At 38.1% G+C, this 19,475-nt stretch overlaps 1 protein-coding gene across 4 annotated transcripts in view; it reads right to left on the bottom strand.

Moving 5' to 3' along the window:
* Positions 1-19,475, bottom strand: part of BMP2K (BMP2 inducible kinase) — a 108,587-nt gene that overhangs the window by 11,506 nt on the left and 77,606 nt on the right. For 2 of the 4 annotated variants that reach the window (XM_073340471.1, XM_073340473.1), the window contains 2 exons: positions 18,181-18,338; positions 9,647-9,760 (listed from right to left, as the gene is read on the bottom strand). In XM_073340471.1, the coding sequence (XP_073196572.1) occupies positions 9,647-9,760; positions 18,181-18,338 (272 nt within the window). Of the gene's footprint in view, positions 1-9,497; positions 9,761-18,180; positions 18,339-19,475 lie in introns of all 4 variants that reach the window. The other 2 variants (XR_012158433.1, XM_073340472.1) reach the window with 2 other exon arrangements.

Raw genomic sequence — 19,475 nt, 5'->3', positions numbered from 1 at the left:
CTCCTGCCCTCTGCCTTGGAGCTGCTCCCGGGAGCCTGCTGCTTGCTGTGCAGAGGGGAGGAGAGGGAGAAGAGAGGTGCTAATGTCAGGGTGTCCCCCTCACTCCTTTACCCTATCTCCACAGAGCAGGACAGAGGGAGCTTGCTGGCAGCAGCGGCTGTCTCAACTTGCTGACCTAATTTCCCCCCCCCCCATATTAATTCTTATGGGGAAACTGGATTTGCTTAACATTGTTTCATTTAACGTAGCATTTTTCAGGAACAGAACTACAACGTTAAGTGAGGAGTTACTGTACTGCGGCAAGATTTAACCCATATAATGGTGCGTGTTTACTTTTTAAATGGGAAACGTTGCCATGACAGAACACATGTAATAAAAGACTTGGGGCTTGAGCCTGTGCACATTATAATCAGTGTCCTGAATCTGCGCTATACAGTTTAAGCGTCCTAGCACACTAAGTCAACTTCACTTTTGTTGACCTACATGAACATCCGAAAGCCTAGTTTTCCAATATATGGATAACAACTCCTGTAGAGGAAGGGGCTTGAGAATGGAGGAACGGGAGAAGAAATCAGTTGGGAAATAATTTTTTAATTTGAGCTTGCTTGCTATGTCTACTGCAAAGAGGTCTTATTTTAATTATACATTAAGTGGTTAGGTGGGTTTTTTGTTTGTTTGTTTACTGGGATGAACATTTGCTGTTTTTGGGTCTGATCACCCGAGCACCTCTTACTATCACCATAGCCTTTATCAATGTTTTTCTTTCAGCCATAATAAAGCCAAGAGAGCTTTGAGAGATTTGGGAACAGCTTAATAGCTGACATAAAATAATATTTAGTTTTCATATTTAGAGCACTCTGCAAACAGTCAGTATATGACTAACTGTTCCATTGCCAATCAGCTTTGGTGCCTCCATTCCTTGTAATGGCACAGGAACAGGCAGTCCTATTGAGGCTGATGGGACTAGTCACATGAGTAGCAGTATTCACAGGCATGTTTCCACGATCAGGTCAATAAAGGGGTTGTGTTTGTCTGGGATTGTTCAATGGAGTCCTTACACATTGTTAGCATCCATATGTCACTAATCGTAATACTGAAGAAATAGATCTAAAGATCTGCACAGAGATGCAATAAGGATAGGGGCAGAGCATGGAACAGGAAGAATAAATTGCTAGGACTAGTATTATCTGAGTGCTTTCTTATTTATTCTAAGTGTCTGATGAATTAGGATTGAAGTCTTTCACTATTCCCACCTATCAATCGATTGAACAGAGATCATATACATATGACAGGCTATTTCAGAATAAAGATTAAGCCAGGGATCTCAAACTCAAATCACCACGAGGGCCACGTGAGGACTAGTACATTGACCTGAGGGCCGCATCACTGACACCCCTCCCCCCCGCTGCTCCGCCCCCGCCCCCACCCCTTCCATGAGGCTTCGCCCCTGCCTCGCCTCTTCCCACCCCTTCTCTGCCCCCATTCCAACCTCTTCCCCAAAGTCCCCACCCCAACTCCGCCCCCCTCCCTGCCCCTATTCCAACCCCTTCCCCAAATCCCCACTCCTCCTCTGAGTGCACAGGTCCCTGCTCCTCCCCCCCCTCCTGGAAAGCGCTAAGCTGTTTGGCAGCAGGAAGCACCTGGAGGTAGGCAGAGGAGCGGGGACACAGCATGCTGGGGGGGAGGGGAGCTTGGCGGATGCAGGAAATAACTTGGGAGCGGGGGCGCGGGGAGCTTGGCAGGCTGCAGCAAATAACTCCATGGGCTGTGTGTTTGAGACTCCTGGATTATGCTATATCAGCACTGAAGTAGGTAGATTACACAAAAATAATAATGACCTATACATTTCTAAGAGTCCATAGTTTTTCATTGTGTCCCTTACTTGTATATAGTAGAAAGTATAGCAGTTTTAACCAACTGGACCATCCCCTATCCAAGGTTTTCGAGAACATGAACCGAACTTTAAAGTCCTAAATCCATATGCAGGTACCTAAACAAGTGGCTTGGTTCTTGAAAGTGCTGAGCACTGACGAGCTCCCACGACTTCCGTGGGAGCTACTGAGCACGCAGTATTGTTGAAAATTAGGCCACTTAAATGTCTAAACAAACTTACTCTCGATACCCATTTTTGTACATTGTTTCAAAGTACAGAACAGAGTAACTGCACTCCCCAGAGCATATCATGCACAGAAATAACGTCCTTTAAACTTGAACTTCCTACTACTTTGGCTCGTGACTGCAACGCAGTTACAAAAGCATCATATCTGTTGCTATGGGGTTGAAAAAAAGAGCAGCACAGTTTCTGAACAAGTGGTATCCACACTACTTATAACTCACCCAGTAGAAAAATAATTCAAAATATATTATTTCTGTGGTTACCGGCTTACTTTGAAGACAGTTGCAGGATTTTCATTTTCTGATGACTGCCAAGTCATTTTCTAGTTTGATGGTTCCTACCCTACATACTATACAGGAGTGCCCACTTAAACTCTGAAACCACAACCGTGTAAGTGTGGGGATTAGAATCAAAGCTCTGTCTCCTGAGCTCGTACTACAGCTCAAAGAGCTTTCACACAGAAGTGCACTTGAAAGACCCTTGTTCATCCCTTGTTCCCCTTTCCACCTCTCATATAAAAAGATTTTAACGAAGCAGCCGCCATGCCGACTCATTCTTAGTTCTCTCTCTGCCATGGTTTAATGTGAACCGCTGCAGGTTAAAATCCGTGACCAAAACACCCCTAAATATAGGGGACAACCCAAGAATAGAGAACAAGAAACTATGTGGGGGATTTGTTTCTTTAAACTTGCAAGATCTTTTCTAACCACAGCTCTGTGTCAGCGTTCTGTTACCATTTATTGACAGTAACTAACAGTGAGATCAAGTTTGGGTGTCTTGGATGTAAATCTGAAGCTTACAAGACATAGCTTGCAAAGAAGTGTGGGTGAGAGATACGTTCTGTTAATTCTCATCCCTAACAAAACCACCCTTAATATTACCCACTCCATCTGGAATTTTAGAATAATCAGATTTACAAAATATTTTCCCCCAGGACAGTTAATTATTTCATAGCTTTAGGATTGGGTTGTCCTTGCTCCTTATCGAGATGCGACTATTATCAATTAAAAAATTATCTCTGGTTACTATTAGACTTAGAATAACTTCAAACTTTCATTTAAGTAACACTTCTGCCCTAAACTGCTTACTTCTCATACTTTGTTTACAAGCCACAGAAGTAGGTTTTCCTTGTTTGTATACACAGGTGATTTTTGTTTAGATCTAGAAATAAGTTGCCTCCCTGCACCCTCCCCAGGGTACTTGTAAGTGCATACAACCAATGCCAGTTTATGGGGGTTAATTTGGAATATTTGTTTAATGACTCAGCAATAAGAGGCCAAAAGTCATTCCACTTCTATTAATAGCAAATCTCGATTTCTTTTTTGTTATCTGCAGGTAAAACTGTGAAAAATTATTTCCTAGAGGAAGAAGAACAGTGTTTTATTCAAAACTTGAGATTAATTTCCTGACATAGTCCCTACTGAAACTGTCAAATACTTATTAGAATCTTACAAAAGCAAACCCACGAACCCTCTTTCTCCCCCCCTAATTTCATTGAAGAGATTCACATTTTGCTTCATATGATTTTCCTCAGCTTTGCTGAAGAAAATTTGATATATTATGGATGTATTAAACTTCTGCAACTTCTAAATCATATGCTGAGATAATATAGTTATAGAGATAGTAAGCCTGGTTTTCCTCTCACTTACACTGGTTTTACAATGGGGTCTCCATTGACTTCAGTGGAATTACTCCAGATTTAAACCAGTTTAAGAAAGGGGAGAATCAGGCCCTTTTGGGGGTAAACGGAAGAGAAAGCCCATCAGAAGGTTACATCAGTTTCTGCAGAAATAAGAGTTTTCTTTACTTTTTATATACACCAAAAATACACAATGAAACATGTCCAAGAGAAAATCCTTTTTAAGCAACCATTGATTTTGAGATCAAGAGAAAATCCTTTTTAAGCAATCACTGATTTTGAGATCACCTCAAGGAATTCCCTTACATACTGAATACATTCTTGATCACTTTGAAACGTATTATTTGGACCCAGAGGACCAATAAAAATGAATTGCCCAAGGCAGTCTTTCAAACAACGTACGTTACTTCTGAACAGGAAAAGCCAAAACTCCTACGGTTCTCTCCTCGCCTCCTCACCCAAAATTCCCCCGGGGTTCTCTCCTCTGTTTCTCCTCACCCTCCACCCATGTCCCCAACAATATGCAGGAACATTGCTGATTTCTTCATGTGGAGAGAAGAACTGAATTACGAGATTTTTGTAATGAAACCAAAAAAACCCTGAATAAATACAAAAACATTTAAAAAGATGGGCTAGGCATAATGGATAAGCTAATTAAAATCTTCAGTAAGTGGGAGCAAAAGTTGTAAGAAAAACTTGCTATTGATAACCCCTCTATGATTAGAATTCAAAGGGGCCTCAAAACAGGAAAACAGTGAATGTCAGATGTTCCTGACTGCAGATGTTTCTCCCTCTTCTCTGTTCTGTGATGAATGCATTGCTAATGTATATTATATAGTTGGGACATCACTGGTCATATGTCCTTGCATTTTAGAAAAGAGTGAGGATCTTACCCTACTTATTTGTTTACAGTACAAAGTCACAGCACAAAAAAAGTATGATTAACAGTCTTTGCTGAAAAAAAGCTCAAGTCCAGAATATACTAGGTGTATATTACAGTGCTATACTTCGCTGGATTCATCATTGCTTGAAGAAGCTTCCACTACATACCTGCACACATTATGATTATGCACAGCTCAAACATGCTTTTAGGGAATGAGCATACTCCCACTTGAAATCAACAACAACATTCTTGGTGACTTTGGTCAGCGTCACAGTTGGTTAAATTAATGAGCACTACATTCAACCTTAAACAAGTAAAAATAAATATCCAAATACAAAGCCCCGGTACTGTTAAGAATTCACATAAGTTTAAACATTATAGAAATTTTCCTCCATCAATAACGGTAAAACTATTTTCAACCCCAAAAGTAGAAGCTGTCAAACTATACTTCATTTACCAAAATTTGTAAATGTATCAGAATAAATGCCCAAAGGGGAAAAAAAGAGTTTTGTTAATTTAATGCCGTTTTAATGTTGTCAGAATGCACTTTAAAATAAACATAGCAGAAGATTTCATTTTTTTTAAGTAATCTTCTCAAACTGTAAACTGCTGCAATGAAATTTTCAAATATATATTTATAAAAGCTGGAGAAATATGCAGTAACATCTGTTTGCAATGTACTGCTCAGATTGCTACACTTCTAATCAGCTTTGCATCTTGTAGGAGACAATTGTTCTTCACTCAAATGCAAGATAGGTGGAACATCTTTAATCATATAAGAAGATCCTAATAATCTTCAAGGAAATTTTCTGTTCTGATGTTCTTTTTCTAGACATCCGATTATAAGAGGATGAATGGCTTGTAACAACTGCAATAATTACATTCCTGCTGCTGGTTCATCATTTTGGGGGTTGGGGGAGGGGGGCGGAAGAGTGGGGCATAAGGGCCTTACGCTTTCTTTGAATTGGTAACATACTGCCGCCATCATTTCACAGCAATTTGCCACATGTCAGGCCCCAGGATTACTGGGACATTTCAACTAAATCTGCACTATTTCTTTGACGACAGGCAGAGCAGCAGCTGCTGAATATTGTAATAGATGTATGCTGCTTGCTGCTCTTGTTTTCAAGACAAGAACTGGAAATTAAAACATGTATTTCTTAGAATGTGTTTTTTCCCCTTCAAAACACATCTGTGAATAACTTTACACTTGTTAGGACGTCTTTGATGGTTTTTAGTGGGACCCCTCTTGTATCATGAAACATGAGTGGACTTACATAATGCATGATCCTGATGTACTGATCTATTTTAATTTTAGGAGTAGAAAACCTACTTCATTATTTACTATTAAAGGGTGCCTAGTTATGCAGCCTCCAAAGGATCTCTGTTCATCCCCGAAAAGGAAAGGACTGAAAATGACCACACAACAAAATGAGTGACAGGAGTATACTTGAGTCATTTCAAGAGCAAAGCAATCAGTATTGTCCTGGACCATCAACTTGTCACAGATCATGAATTCCCACTGTAGTAGGAAACTGACAGCCATAGTTTAATAAAGACAGACTACTGCAATATAAGCTATGCTATTTTTTTGGTCAAAGTCCACAATATTAAGTGCGAGGTTTTAAAAAAAAAAGTTTCCCCCCCAAAGTGAATTACTCCATGAACTCACTGATATTCTTACTGTGAAGTGGACCACTGCTTAGTAGATGATCATTTAGCCAGAGATACTGGCATGAATTAGCTGCATCATCTTCCAGGCAACTCAAAAATACCAAAATAAGTATGTTTTGCATGCAGCTGGAGAACTGTGCAGTCTTATTTGATATTTATATAGGGAATCAGATGTTTTATGCAAATTTGCCTCATTGATTCAACTATATTCCATATTTCTTCTGCCTAAATTTAAGTGAATTGTGCCTCACATTTACAAATCAAAATCTATAGTAATCTGTGTGTTATAGTAAAAATATGATGGGGAGAAACTTATCACATAAGTTGCCATGGTCTAAAATCATGCCTACAGATTTAAAATCATGCATCATTCATTATTCTTGATTACCACCGTCTGATGACTGGGACACTACCACTATAGTTTACCTGTTCAAAATTAAATTTTCAGGGAAAGCTAGATGATATTTCTGGTAAAAATATAAATTAGTTTCATTAGAGATGCTTTGCAGTAGTAAAGAAATGAAAACTCTACTTTTTAAAAAAAATTTTACCAAAAGCTACAAAATACAACTCGATTCAGAGAATAATTCCAGCCCTTGGGAGCCTGAAAAAAACAATATATATTTTAAAGTCTTCAAATTCTTGGGAATTGTATGGATCCCATTTAGTTATTCTTAAAAGACTGAGACCAAAATGTCCTATGCAAGGAGTAGAGTACAAGGCCATTAACTATCTATCTATAACATTATCGTTGAGTACCATTCCAAATAGCAGAAATTTATTTATGGGAATGTTCTTTTTTTTTTTAAACTAAAACTCTACCAGAAGTTAACCTACAAAGGACCAATTTGTTTGTAGAATTCAGAACTCTTTCATATGTTGTACCAAATTGTGCCAGCCATCACAAGACATTATACACTGCTTTGAGATTTGACAGACTGTGGTATAGTAGATATGCTAGCAAGTATTTAGGGAAAAAATAACTGTCACCTTGTAACGAAAGGACGTATTTTCAGGCTTCTGTATTTGCTAAATAGCACTGATCTTGCTGTATCATGTCCAATATCTCAACAAGTGGTCCTTGTTGAAGAAATCAACCTAATAAAGCCATTTTTGAAAGCTGTGTTTATAGTACCCACAAGAGGTTTAGTGGGGAGGGTCCCCCCAGGATAACATAACACCACTAAAACTATTTAAAAAGCTAAATTTTATTTTAAGGGACGAAGCTGAAGCTATGGACACAGAGAGGTTCCGACCCGCACCAAGCAGCAGTGACAGGAACTGGAGAGGCGGTCAGTCTGCCCTGCCCTTTATCCCCTCAGTCAGAGGCCAAGGTGAGCCAGGGAGCACATGCGGATCAGTGGACACTACTTTCAAATTCTCTGGCTTCAGACGCATTGTGTGAGTGTGTAATCCGCAGTGGAATACAATAGGGGCCATCACTTGAAGAAGAACATTGACATTTGTTGCAGTTTTTTCAGTAAAAGACCTCAACATAGGCCATGCCTCCCAGACTGCTGTAGTGTAAGAATTTTTACAATCAACAGCTAGAGAAAATCTTTTATAAGTCTCCTCTTACTTTTCAGCCTCAACTGATCCAGGATTGTAAATATTTTATTTTTTGTAAGTTTTACAAATGGCAAAAGAGTCAATAGTGAGGGTATATAGTTTCTCACTCTACATCTCCCCAGCTCTTCCATTTCCTGGACTCAAGATTATCCTAAATATGTAAATGGAAAAAAGTGGGGGGTTTTCATTATATGATTTAGTAAATTCAATGTAATTATCTTAAGGTTATAGGCACAGCAGGCTGAGAAGCAGTAGCAGAGTAAAAACATCAAAAAGTTGTGTCAGAAGTTAAGGGACTATAAAAAGTTTCCAGACCTAAAAATATCTCAGTGCAGGATACCTTGGCTTGCTGAGAGCGTATCAAGATCAGGAAAGTAAAACAGTGACACTAAGTTGGATGGCCATCACTCAAAGGGACCATTTCTTTCCTTATTTCACATTAATTCAGCCTTGCCTATAGGGCAAAGAAGAGTCTTTGCAGATTCTGCATAATGCAAATCCTGCGGAGTCTAGTTCTATGGAAAACACACAGTACTTAGGACAGGCTTAAGAGACCTGAGAAATGCTAGAACTCTTTAGAGCAGGGTGATTGAAGGTGGTAATTTAGTGCTTGCTGAGCAGATATAACAGACGAAAACTCAGAGAATGTAGTAATGTGAGCAGAATCAGTTTAAGCAGTTTAACCAGTTTTAACCAGTTTAAGGCAGCCTGACAAGGAAAAAGTTGACAGAGAATGAGAGCAGAACTAACAGCCTACCTCTTAATGAGTACCACAGTAGAGAACAGAATGCCAAATATTATTCTGTTCACACCTGGTAATGCATGGTCAGAAAGGGCCTAAGTGTTAGATCACATAAGGAGAGTCACAGAAATGCAAAGTGAAAGTCAAAAGGGAATGTGGCTGCAAAAAAAAAAGTACACAAGACTGAAGACAAAGTGAAATCAGAGCATATTAGAGGAACCATTTCTGTGAATATGGACAGTCAGAAAAATCACATGAAGAGGGCATTTTTAACTCAACATACCCACAACTTTGAGCATCTTTGAGTTACACCTTATTTTACTCATTGCTGGCTTCACAGTAGTACAAAGTAACAAAAACTTTTTGTAATGTTACGGAGGAGTGCCCTAGATTCTATTCTACCTCATGCATTAAAATTGTCAATGAAGTTCTTGTTGCCGAATTTTTAATAACTGGCAAGTTAGTAAGTGATAGAGCACAACTTGTTTTTTAGATCCCAGAGTTCACAGTACAGTCAGAAAATTTGTCTCTATAAAGAAAGTTATACAGAGTCTCAGTGTCATAAGTGTGACTGTAACCAGACATAAAGCTAAGCTCTTTATCCCTCTGCTGTTGCACCTGCAGATTCTAATAAAATAGAGGAGCCAACAACAAAAATAAAAGACAGAAAGGCTGGTGGCTGAAAACAATAAAGGAAAGTAGCAATACTTGTGTGTGACCTAAATGACTAATTTCCTTAACAGGAGACTTTTTTTTTTTTTTAAACTGACACAGGTTGTATTAAATTCAATATATCATGTATATGCAATTTTTGAAATGTAAATGTATCAATGCATTTGGGTGCTAGATTAGATTTAAACTCCAAGACACTCACGATAACGTTCGAAAAATTGTCCTCTATTCAATCTTCAACCACAAGGCTGATGATTCCAATTTGCACTGGTTTGGTCATATAACTGAACAAGCTTCCTTTGAGAGAGAGATATTTAAATAAGAGGTAGTGATGTTACATATGTAACTTGCCTGGGTGAGAAATGAAAGGTACAGAACCAAAGGGATCTTCAGAAGGATGGTTCTGTGGAGCAGAATGTAGCTCCACATTCTTATCTGAGGATGCTCTCCTCTCCACGAGCCTGTCTGTAAAAATAAATGAAACAGAACAAAAAATAAAATAAAATAAAAATGGCAGTTCTTATGCCAAATTAATGATACGTTTAATAGATTTGTGTTTGTTTCGGAAGGATAACATCCTCTCCTTGTACCCTGACAGCTATCCCATTTTTGAACGCCTTCATCTGCAAGAGTTCATTCTTGCTTTACTTCTCTGCTCCCACCCCGAAGTAAACTGTGGCAGATGATGAAAAAGTATTAAAACTAAAAACCAATAGAGTCAAGCAGCACTTGTAAGAGAAACTAATTTTCGTTCTGTTCCGTTTAGGTTCTAACATCACAAACACCATGGTATCCAAGGACCTAAGTCAGACACCTTGTGTTACATTTTAATTTTTTATGTCTAAAATCAGTTTAAAAAAAATTCACTAACTTCCCTAAAGGTAAAGATTTTCTGCTAGAACCACAATGAAGGACATAAATTTGTAATCCCGCCAGAATCCCTTTTAAATTATGGAATTGTACTAATGATTGCAATACCAGTTTTTGAGTTTCACCAAATCCAAACAAGTATAGTTATGTTTTATATGCTCTTTATTCTCTAGTGTTCTGGTCCATACAATGTGTTTTAGAAAGGGATACATACAGTAATCAACATTACAAGAATAATGCAACACAAAACTGTGAATGTAGTCTCCTCATTTATTGTAGCCTAGTGTTCCAAGGGTCATCAGTGATAAGACAAGAAGGTAACCCATAACTGTAATTCTGTCAGCAGATCTATCTTGGTGCACTATTGCTCAAGCGTCCTGGAACCATTTCAAAGCAGTTACCCAACAGTACACAAACTGATAGTCATAGTTGAACATTCTGTGAATATAAAAAGCCCACATCCTCAATTGCCCACGGTGCCTCTCCATCTGGCTAAACTCTAATTTTTGATTCAAAAGGAAGAAGGGATGGAGGGCAGGTGAGCAAGGATCTACAGAAACTATACATTCAGCTAAAGAAAGAAAAATTACCAGTAACCAGAGTTAATATAATTACCCTTGTGGTATTCCATCGTAGATTAACAAGTAGTTGCAATTCCCAGGTGGATGACTAATGAGTGTTTAATTGGACAGATATTGGATAAATGATTTGACAGAGTGAGCATATTGTCTAGCTCCAGCATTCTGAGAGAATATTACTGAGCCAGATACAGATACAAACTGAAAGCATTGTAAATCTGATGGAGGCAAGATAAAGAGGTGACCACAGCTCTTCTAAAATGGGTCATAAGCCCTTCTGGCAAATACACACAAGAGAGTTGCAGAACATGGTGGTTCAACTATGTTGATTACAGGTGTGTCACTTATAGCAGTACCCAAGTCTCAAGACTTCATATGGATCTCTGTGTAGGGGAAGATGATGGTGGCAACATCACTGTGTCAGACCTGAGCAGGTTCTTGAGTCATATGTGCACTCAACTTGCTCTCAGTTGCACCAGCTCATCTGTGCACTAGGTGCCAGTTTATGTGTGTGTGTTCATCTATCAGATTGTTGTATGAAAAGCCTGTCAATTTCTGCTCTGTTACAGCAAATCCTGAATGTCTGAGTCATGGAAGACTTCAAGTAGCTCCTGGTCAGTTTAAGTTTCAAAAATGGCATTCTGCAGAGGCCATAGTAATAAGCACTGTCATATTAAAGCATAGTATAGGACAGGTGTATGGGTAGGCTTTAAAAAACATTGTTTCCTCCCACCATCACACCCCTATGCATAGGGCCAGTCTGAGGAATTTGATTAGTTGTTCTTTTGCATATACTCTACTTATACTGCCTAACATTAACTGTTTAACTCTTACATTTTGCCTCCCTGCCCGTGATGAGCAGACAACCTCCAATTTTTTCCATTTCTCCCACAGCCATCTTCACATTTGTTCCTACATGACCCTTTTACAGGTAACATCTTCTCTGATCTGGTCTGTATTGACCTTTCTTACTTCCAAGTGCCAATTAAATGAACTGACTATTCACGGAGAATCTGAGGACCAGCTGGAGATAGCTGATAGAGAAAAAAAAAAGTATTATTTTCCTCCACCCTTTGTTTGCTGCTTGTTTTTTAAGTTGTGAGGTCATCAGGACAAGGACTGCCTCTTACTGCATATCTGGACAGAGCCTGCTGCATTGTGGCCACTACCGTAATACAAGTTTATGTAAAATGTGCATGTGGGAGGCTTTAGGTACCATCATCCCTAGTCTCCTGCTATAGGCGAAATGGAGACCAGCTGTTTTTCCCCTCTATTTTTCACAGAAAAGACCTCAGAATATGGATGGGAAGGAGGCAGATTGATGGGTAGAAGGTTTTCAGACAGCTAGATTCCAAATAAAGAGTTGGGATTCTTAGCTCTCTGGGAACATCAGCTGATTCAGAAGACGAAGCTAATGGGATCCAGGAAAAGTTTCACTGACTTGGCACTCCTTGCATTCCACACCCTGAGACTGCCGCTATTGAATTGTTTTTGCTAAGGCTGGTTTTCAGTCTGTGTACCATTACAGTTATACTGCTGCTAGTAGCAAAAATGAGTAAGCCTTCCTTCTCAATTGAGCTAACCTTTGGTGTTAATGTCACAGTGACATGCTTCCCTTTGATTTGTAAATTTACTAGTAACAACAAGGAGCCCAAGGAAGGAAGGGTGAGGAAGATGATTAAATCTTGCTGTGATTTAAGAGTTTGTCCAATTTCCTGATTAAGGCCAGGGCAGAAGCAGGCTGACTCCATGGTTTCTTGATGCTCAAAAGGACCCTCAACATGTGAAGCAAGCAAAGTTACTTTCATGTGATATCCTGGAACTGAGGGATAAAAAGCTTGCATGAGCTTTCCTTGAGTGTCAATGATTAAGGCAATTAAGACTGTTAGCACACTGATATGAAGACTTATTTGTCCTTCAGCATAGATGATTAGGCTTTAGAGGAAAATTATCAGTTTCTTTAATGCCAATTGATAATGCAATAGATTCCACACAAGTGCCACAATCCAAACAAGACTTGCATCCTGTCATAAGATGCACACCTCTTTAATAACCAGCTCTCTCTAGTTTTTGCTTTGAACCAACAAGAAAGCATAAAACAGAATAAAATTGGAAAAATGACTATACAAAAAAACATTTTCAAAAAATGGTTAATTTGCTTAAGACATGGACTGGATGGTTCCTCAACACAGCTGGAGTTAAACTATACTGAGCATCCCATGCCCATGGGTCTTCTATACATTTCTCTAGAATGCTGGCATAGGCCCCATATGGGGGGATGGATAGCTCAGTGGTTTGAGCATTGGCCTGCTAAACCCAGGGTTGTGAGTTCAATCCTTGAGGGAGCCATTTAGGGATGTGGGGCAAAAATTGGGGATTGGTCCTGCTTTGAGCAGGGGGTTGGACTAGATCTCCTGAGGTCCCTTCCAACCCTGATATTCTATGATTCTATGATATGCACACTTGTTTGAAGTGATTTTGGATCTCAAAAATAATATGATGCAGAATGGATCTGAAGAGGAATTCTATTTAGGAGAATGGGCAGTTTTCAATCCCAAAACCATAGGTTCCAGTTTAAGAGTACTGGAGCTTAAAAAGCAATAACTCAGCAATAGTAAAATTTTCCAATTTGGGAAAGTATGTTTTATTTATTTATTTACACTAGGAACAAAATCTTCAGCAAAGACTTCAGGAGCCAAGATAACAGAAAATCATAGTGAGCAGAGATGACCGTTCAACTACTGTTACCCATATTCCAGTGAGTATTTTACTTTGGCTCCAAAGTGTAGTACCGCAGCTGAGTGTTTAGTCAGTAAAGAAACCATTTAGTCGTAATGCAATTTTATAATTTTCAGAAACCCATTACAATCACTCATGTTTGGCCTTTGCAGCTTCATTGGCATCTTTAAAACCATGACCACGGAAAAGGAAACCATGCAGAAAAAAAGCCAGTAGCTAATGGAATAGCTAATTTTGAAAAAAAAAAAAAATGTTTTTACACAAAAGCGTTCTCACTTAGCTTCATCTACTGGTTAATTGTCAAGTGACTTTGTCTCTGTGAAAGTAGGATCTTTTCCACAGCATAATATTCTTTTATATATGATATAAAATATTCAGTTTATTCATTTCTCCTGCAGTGAACATGGAGAACAAAAAGCTTAACCATCATAGCATCAAGAACTTTAGTTCTCTGTGCATACTCTACTATGTACGCAGATAATAGTTTAACCAGTTTATATGAGAGATTGTATAGTAGAACGTGCCCACATTAAGATGAAGATGCTGATAGCTGCAGATAAATCATATACCCTAAAAACGTTGACTTTTGAGACCCAAAAGGGAGAACCTAGGAAACTTGTTTAATGAATAGTGAACAAAACTTTACATATTTTTAATGTATATGTAAACTGTGACATGACATAACAAATTAGGCTTTTAGAAAATAAAAACAAGGATCAACATTTTGTGATATGCCAGCCCAGTGAAACTGAAAGCAAACGGAAAAGTTTATTTCAAAAGACTATATGACAGCTTATAACGTGTCAATTATCGGACTAAGTAGTACAGCAATGAAAATTTTCTTCTCTGGGTTTTCATTCTTCCGTCCTTATTCCCTCAGATCAAAAAAAGCAAAAATAAACCTAGAAAATTTACACATTCTGTGATAAACAGTGGCTGTCTCTTGTAAAAACTGAGGTCTTCTCCTGTTGAAAGGAATCTGGTGATTTTATGAAAAGAGAAGTGATATATATTTAAACACATCTGCACGATGTCAAAAACATTTTAGCAAGTATAATCTTGTTAATGTACAATGAAATAACTAAAACCAGAATTATGTAAATTATCTCTGTAGAGGAGTATGCCTGTACATTTACCACTTTTGCCATTTTAACTGTATAGCGGTAAACATTTGTGCTCTGATTTTAAAAGATTACTATAGATATTACAGAACATACATTTAGAACAAGACTGCTAACTGTCTCAACATCAAAATCCATAGGCTAAAATGTAATGGAAGTATTTTATCTACTTTGTCTACTATTGCCTTAATATCAGGGATCTCTTTTGTGACAGGACGTCAATAATTGCAATGAGGAATTCATTAAGAAAATCCTCATTGTCGGAGTGAAGATTGTGGAAATCTGTGATGTGTAGTACGGCTTGCCACTGAGGCTTTTAAACTGGACTCAAGCCAAAGGTGAGGAATAAAAACTATTGCACCTCCTGCAGTATACTAAACCAGCCTGCCACCTAGTGTATTATTTGTTAAACCACAGCAAGTTATGTCTCAACATTTTCCTAGGCAGCGCAGTCTTGTGGTTATATTAAAAAAAAAAAAAAAAGTCAGGAAACCTGAGTTTCTAGTCTTGGTTCTAACAACTCATTGAAGGACCTAGGGCACATCACTTAACCCTATCTATAAATGGAGTTATTCCCTAGTTCAGAAATGAAATGTGATATTAGTTGATGTTTGAAAAGTTGTTTGTTTTTTTTTAAATATACAGTGCTACGTACAAGCTAAGTACTAAATACTGAATAAATGGAACAGTGCTCAGGCACTTAATTTTACAATGTGAAGTGCTAGTGGCTTATTATCATGAGCCTCTTGTACAATAGTAAAGCCACTTTACAGACTAGGGTAGGGGAAAAGCAAGATACACCAGCACCAGCATCCATTGTTTGTTTAGTCAGTTATACTAGCAGGGTATAATACAAACACTGAACAATGGAAGTAATCAGTAACTGTTAAAGGAGAATCAGCAGAAAAGATACAAGGGATTGTAGAGTACAAGACATCATTAGTTTATTTTCTTCATATAATTCTCTTGTAGAAGCTCAGTATACTTGAGGAAATAAGGAATAACTCAAACAAATGTTGGCATGAAGGTAACATGAAGTCTAATGTCTACTATGCTCTAACTTTTACTACGTATTCCGCCCGACTTAACAGTAAAGAGCAAAAGAGGAGAGAAAATTGTGTGGTTTCAAGCACTCCCGTTTTTACAAGGACTGCGTTCCAAGAAACATCATATTAAGGCTACTACACAAATTCAATGGCAGGCATTATATATCATGAACGCTATATTAACAGGAGCCACCAGCCATGTAAAAGTTGTTCTAATTCTTGTCATGTTACAATAATTCTTCCTTTTTCTGCCATCACTTTACAGTCCCATCTCGCTCACTGTGATGTTGGAATAAAGCAACTGTTGGCCATGACTACACTAGTAAGCTTATAGTGGCACAGTTGTACCGATGCAGCTGTGCCGCTGTAAGATCGCTCGTGCAGCTGCTCTATGCTGACAGGAGAGAGCTCTCCCGTCAACATAATTAAACTACCTCCAATGAGCGGCGGTCGCTGTGTCGACGGGAGCACATCTGTGTACTTATGTCGGTGTACTTACGTAAATCTGGGGTGTGTTTTTTTCAGACCCCGGAGTGACATAAGCTATAAAACGACAAAAGTGCTAGTGTAGACGTAGCTCTAGCCTACAGACTGTATAATAATCTTAATCAACTATTCTTCTTTGTATTCTCCTTAATCTTGCACTGAGAATACCACCAGTCATCTCACTACAAAGCGTCATAAGCTCTCTATCAGGTGTGTATAAAGGCATTACATAACTTCAGGGCCTCTGAGACAATGGTGTTAGAATTTCCTGATGAGATAACCTTATGCAAAGTTCACTAGCATTTACAGGCAGAAATCAACCTCCTAGAACCTTCAAAGAAAGTGACTTTGTGTGAAAATAGCATTACTTTAGGATTTCTATTTTGCTGGAATTTTAGAATATGATCACACTGTATGAAGAAAAAAATTAAAATCTTAAATCTCTGACAATCTTATTTTCCCTTCTTAGAATCTGTTTAAGTTGTCAATTTTTCTACATCTTTCACCAGACTGAACATAACTTTGAGTATGCTCAGTATAGCTGGCCATTCTCAGTAAGTACATTTGCTAGATGGCAGCTAGTACATTAGTCATGAAGCCACTTAAAATATTTTTCTGGTCAGTATATTTTGTTTTCCTTACATCTATTGGAAACACGGAATAATCAGTGAAGCCAGACACAGGACATACTCCGGACATTTAGCATAATTATGGTCAGCAAAGTGGTTAGGAATCATGAGAATGGGCAGCGCTATGTTGACCTTTCACTTTTAAACAAACATTCTCCTGTTGAGTATTATTTTGATTTCCAAATCTTCCAAGGCTCCTTTTGAAGGAAGTATGCTTAAGATTTTAAACACAATTACTGGAAAGACAATAGTTTCAAGTTCAATTTTTTAAAGAATGGTTATTTTCAACTAGGACAATCTTCATTTCCCAAACATTAACAAGAACAAGTTTTTTGTTCTACTGGAAATAATTCATTTTTGCAATGCTACTTTGACATCTCTTAGAAAAATGGTACAAATAAACCACATTCGTGCAACACTACGGTAAGCTTTCGGTTCTGCCCTATTTATTTTAGGATGATTTCTTGAATTTAAATGGTAGAAAAACGATTTCATGTATGGTCTTTAATATTCTTATGTTCACTTTGCTTGTTGGCATTCCACATTCTCACAGCAAGCTTACAAAAAAAAAGTCACTTGGAAAAATTAAGCCACCAGAAATGTGAAAGAAGCCAGCTCTGTTAAAATTATAGTTTCTTTTTCCATTAATTCCCCACTAGCTATTTTGTTGCATTTTTACAAGTGAGAAATTGATCCTATCTGTCAAATTATTATACCTGTAACTCTGAAGTCAATGTCATGTTTTGTTACATGCTACAGGTCTTTTTAAAAACAGCTCTAGTCTTCCTTAACAAAATTACATTTGAAAATAGTATCAGGATGAATACCAACAAGTTGACTAAAGAAAGTGATTTCAAGTAAAAACATTGAGATATCTGACTTAAAGAGGAAAAAAGTTTATTCAACTATTGCCATGTCAGAACAATAAAGCAGCCCTTACATGTAGCCACTCATCAAAGGACATTACAAAACATTAACATAATGTAATAGACCAATTTTTCTTTCAGGCATTTTCAAAGGGCATTTCAGACCAACAGACCATTCTGTTCTGGTGTGCAAGAAAACAGAGCTGCAAATGGAATAATGCAAGCAGCTAAATTGTCTCATTTATCTGAACACCATACTACTGATACTTAGAATTCTTGACAATCAAGGAGATGTGAGAAATATTGAAGAGTTAAAGATTATATCAATAGCTGCTAATGCTAAACAGTGAATTTCCCCCGCACACAACATTTTCCAAATGGAAAGAAAAGTGAGAAAGCGGACCTAGTTCTGCCCTCAAATGCTCAGAAAGAATTTTGTGTACAACAGACTGCATGGCCCTTCAAAAGGACAGTCTTTGGCACTGTTGAGTGTACCTACACAGAGCCCTTATTTACTGTGAAGCGAAATAAGCCTTCAAGCGTCCCTTACTTGATCTCAGAAGGTCAAATTCCCTGTCCAGTAGCTCCTCCTCTGTTAGCTTGGAGAAATTGTCCTCTCCAAATGGGTTCCAGCCTGACATATCCGGTGGGTTACTGATGTTCTGCTTTGGGTAACTGGAAACGGCCTCTGTATCAGGAACGGCTGACCTGTGAAGTCAATTTGGGGAAGCAGATAAAGAAACATTACAGCCTACTGATGTAAAATTAAGCATATCAGAATTTCGTCATTTCAGAGGTCTTTAAATATTTGTTCTTACACACAATGTGACAACTTCCCAGTGAGATAGTTTAGAGTTTTGTTCCACCTTATTTTATACTGTTGTATGTAATTCACTTCAACTTGTGTTTTACTTTGAGTTTTTTTCTCCATTCAGTCTAAGCATGGCCAAACTGCAAATACCTTCTAATGTAAACATGACCTGAAATAGTCAAGGCAGTGTATCTATTTGTTTCTGTATTATATTTTAAAATAGCCAGTATGTTTATTTCTGCTTTTTTAGGAGGGTAGCAGGGGAGGAATATTGGGAATGTCAAAATTTGTTTTCCCTGTTTTGTTGCTGGGATTTTCTTTTTTTTTTTTTTGGGGGGGGGGGGGGGGGAAACGGGGAGAAGAAAACGTATCTGTAGATTGGGACCTGCTGGTTCTTAATTGAAGGGCTGGGGCTATTGACTAAAAGGTTCTCCTCCTCCAATTATTTATAGAGTTAATGAAGTTAAATAAGTGTTAACAAGAAAAAGATAAATTTTAAACAAAATAAAGTCACTTTCTCTTTAATCAAGTTTTTCCTTTCTTGGAATCTTAATACTACCTGTTCTTTGGTTTTCATTAAAAATAAGGGAAGACAGGAGGGGTATATAACATGTCAACTTCTAATGAATGTGGTTTTTAAAACTTTTCAGGCCTTTATATAGCACAGCAGCAAAAAAAAAAGAAAAAGAGGCATAAACCCATTTCCTTCGGAGATCACTTTCAAGGAACAAAGACGACTAAGTAGTATGTGAATGTCTAAGTGAACGTTTACACTAGAAACACTACAGTGGCACACCTACAGTGCTGCAGCTGCACCACTATAGTTTTGTACCATAGACAGACACTACCACGATGGAAGAGGTTCTTAAACCCAGCTCTCTGGGAGGCCATAGCTATGTCGAGAGTGTCTACACTGGGGCTTAGGTTGGTTTAACTACATCACACAAGGCATGAAATTTTTCAGTTAAAGCACACATAACTTTACAGTGTAGACCAGACCTAAATAGATATGTAAATATACTTTCATTTTTTCC

Source organism: Lepidochelys kempii, chromosome 4, assembly GCF_965140265.1.
Source record: "Lepidochelys kempii isolate rLepKem1 chromosome 4, rLepKem1.hap2, whole genome shotgun sequence".
NCBI lineage: Eukaryota > Metazoa > Chordata > Testudines > Cheloniidae > Lepidochelys > Lepidochelys kempii.
The sequence above is the reverse complement of the archived record's forward strand: the minus strand, read 5'-3'. Positions and strand labels throughout refer to the sequence as shown.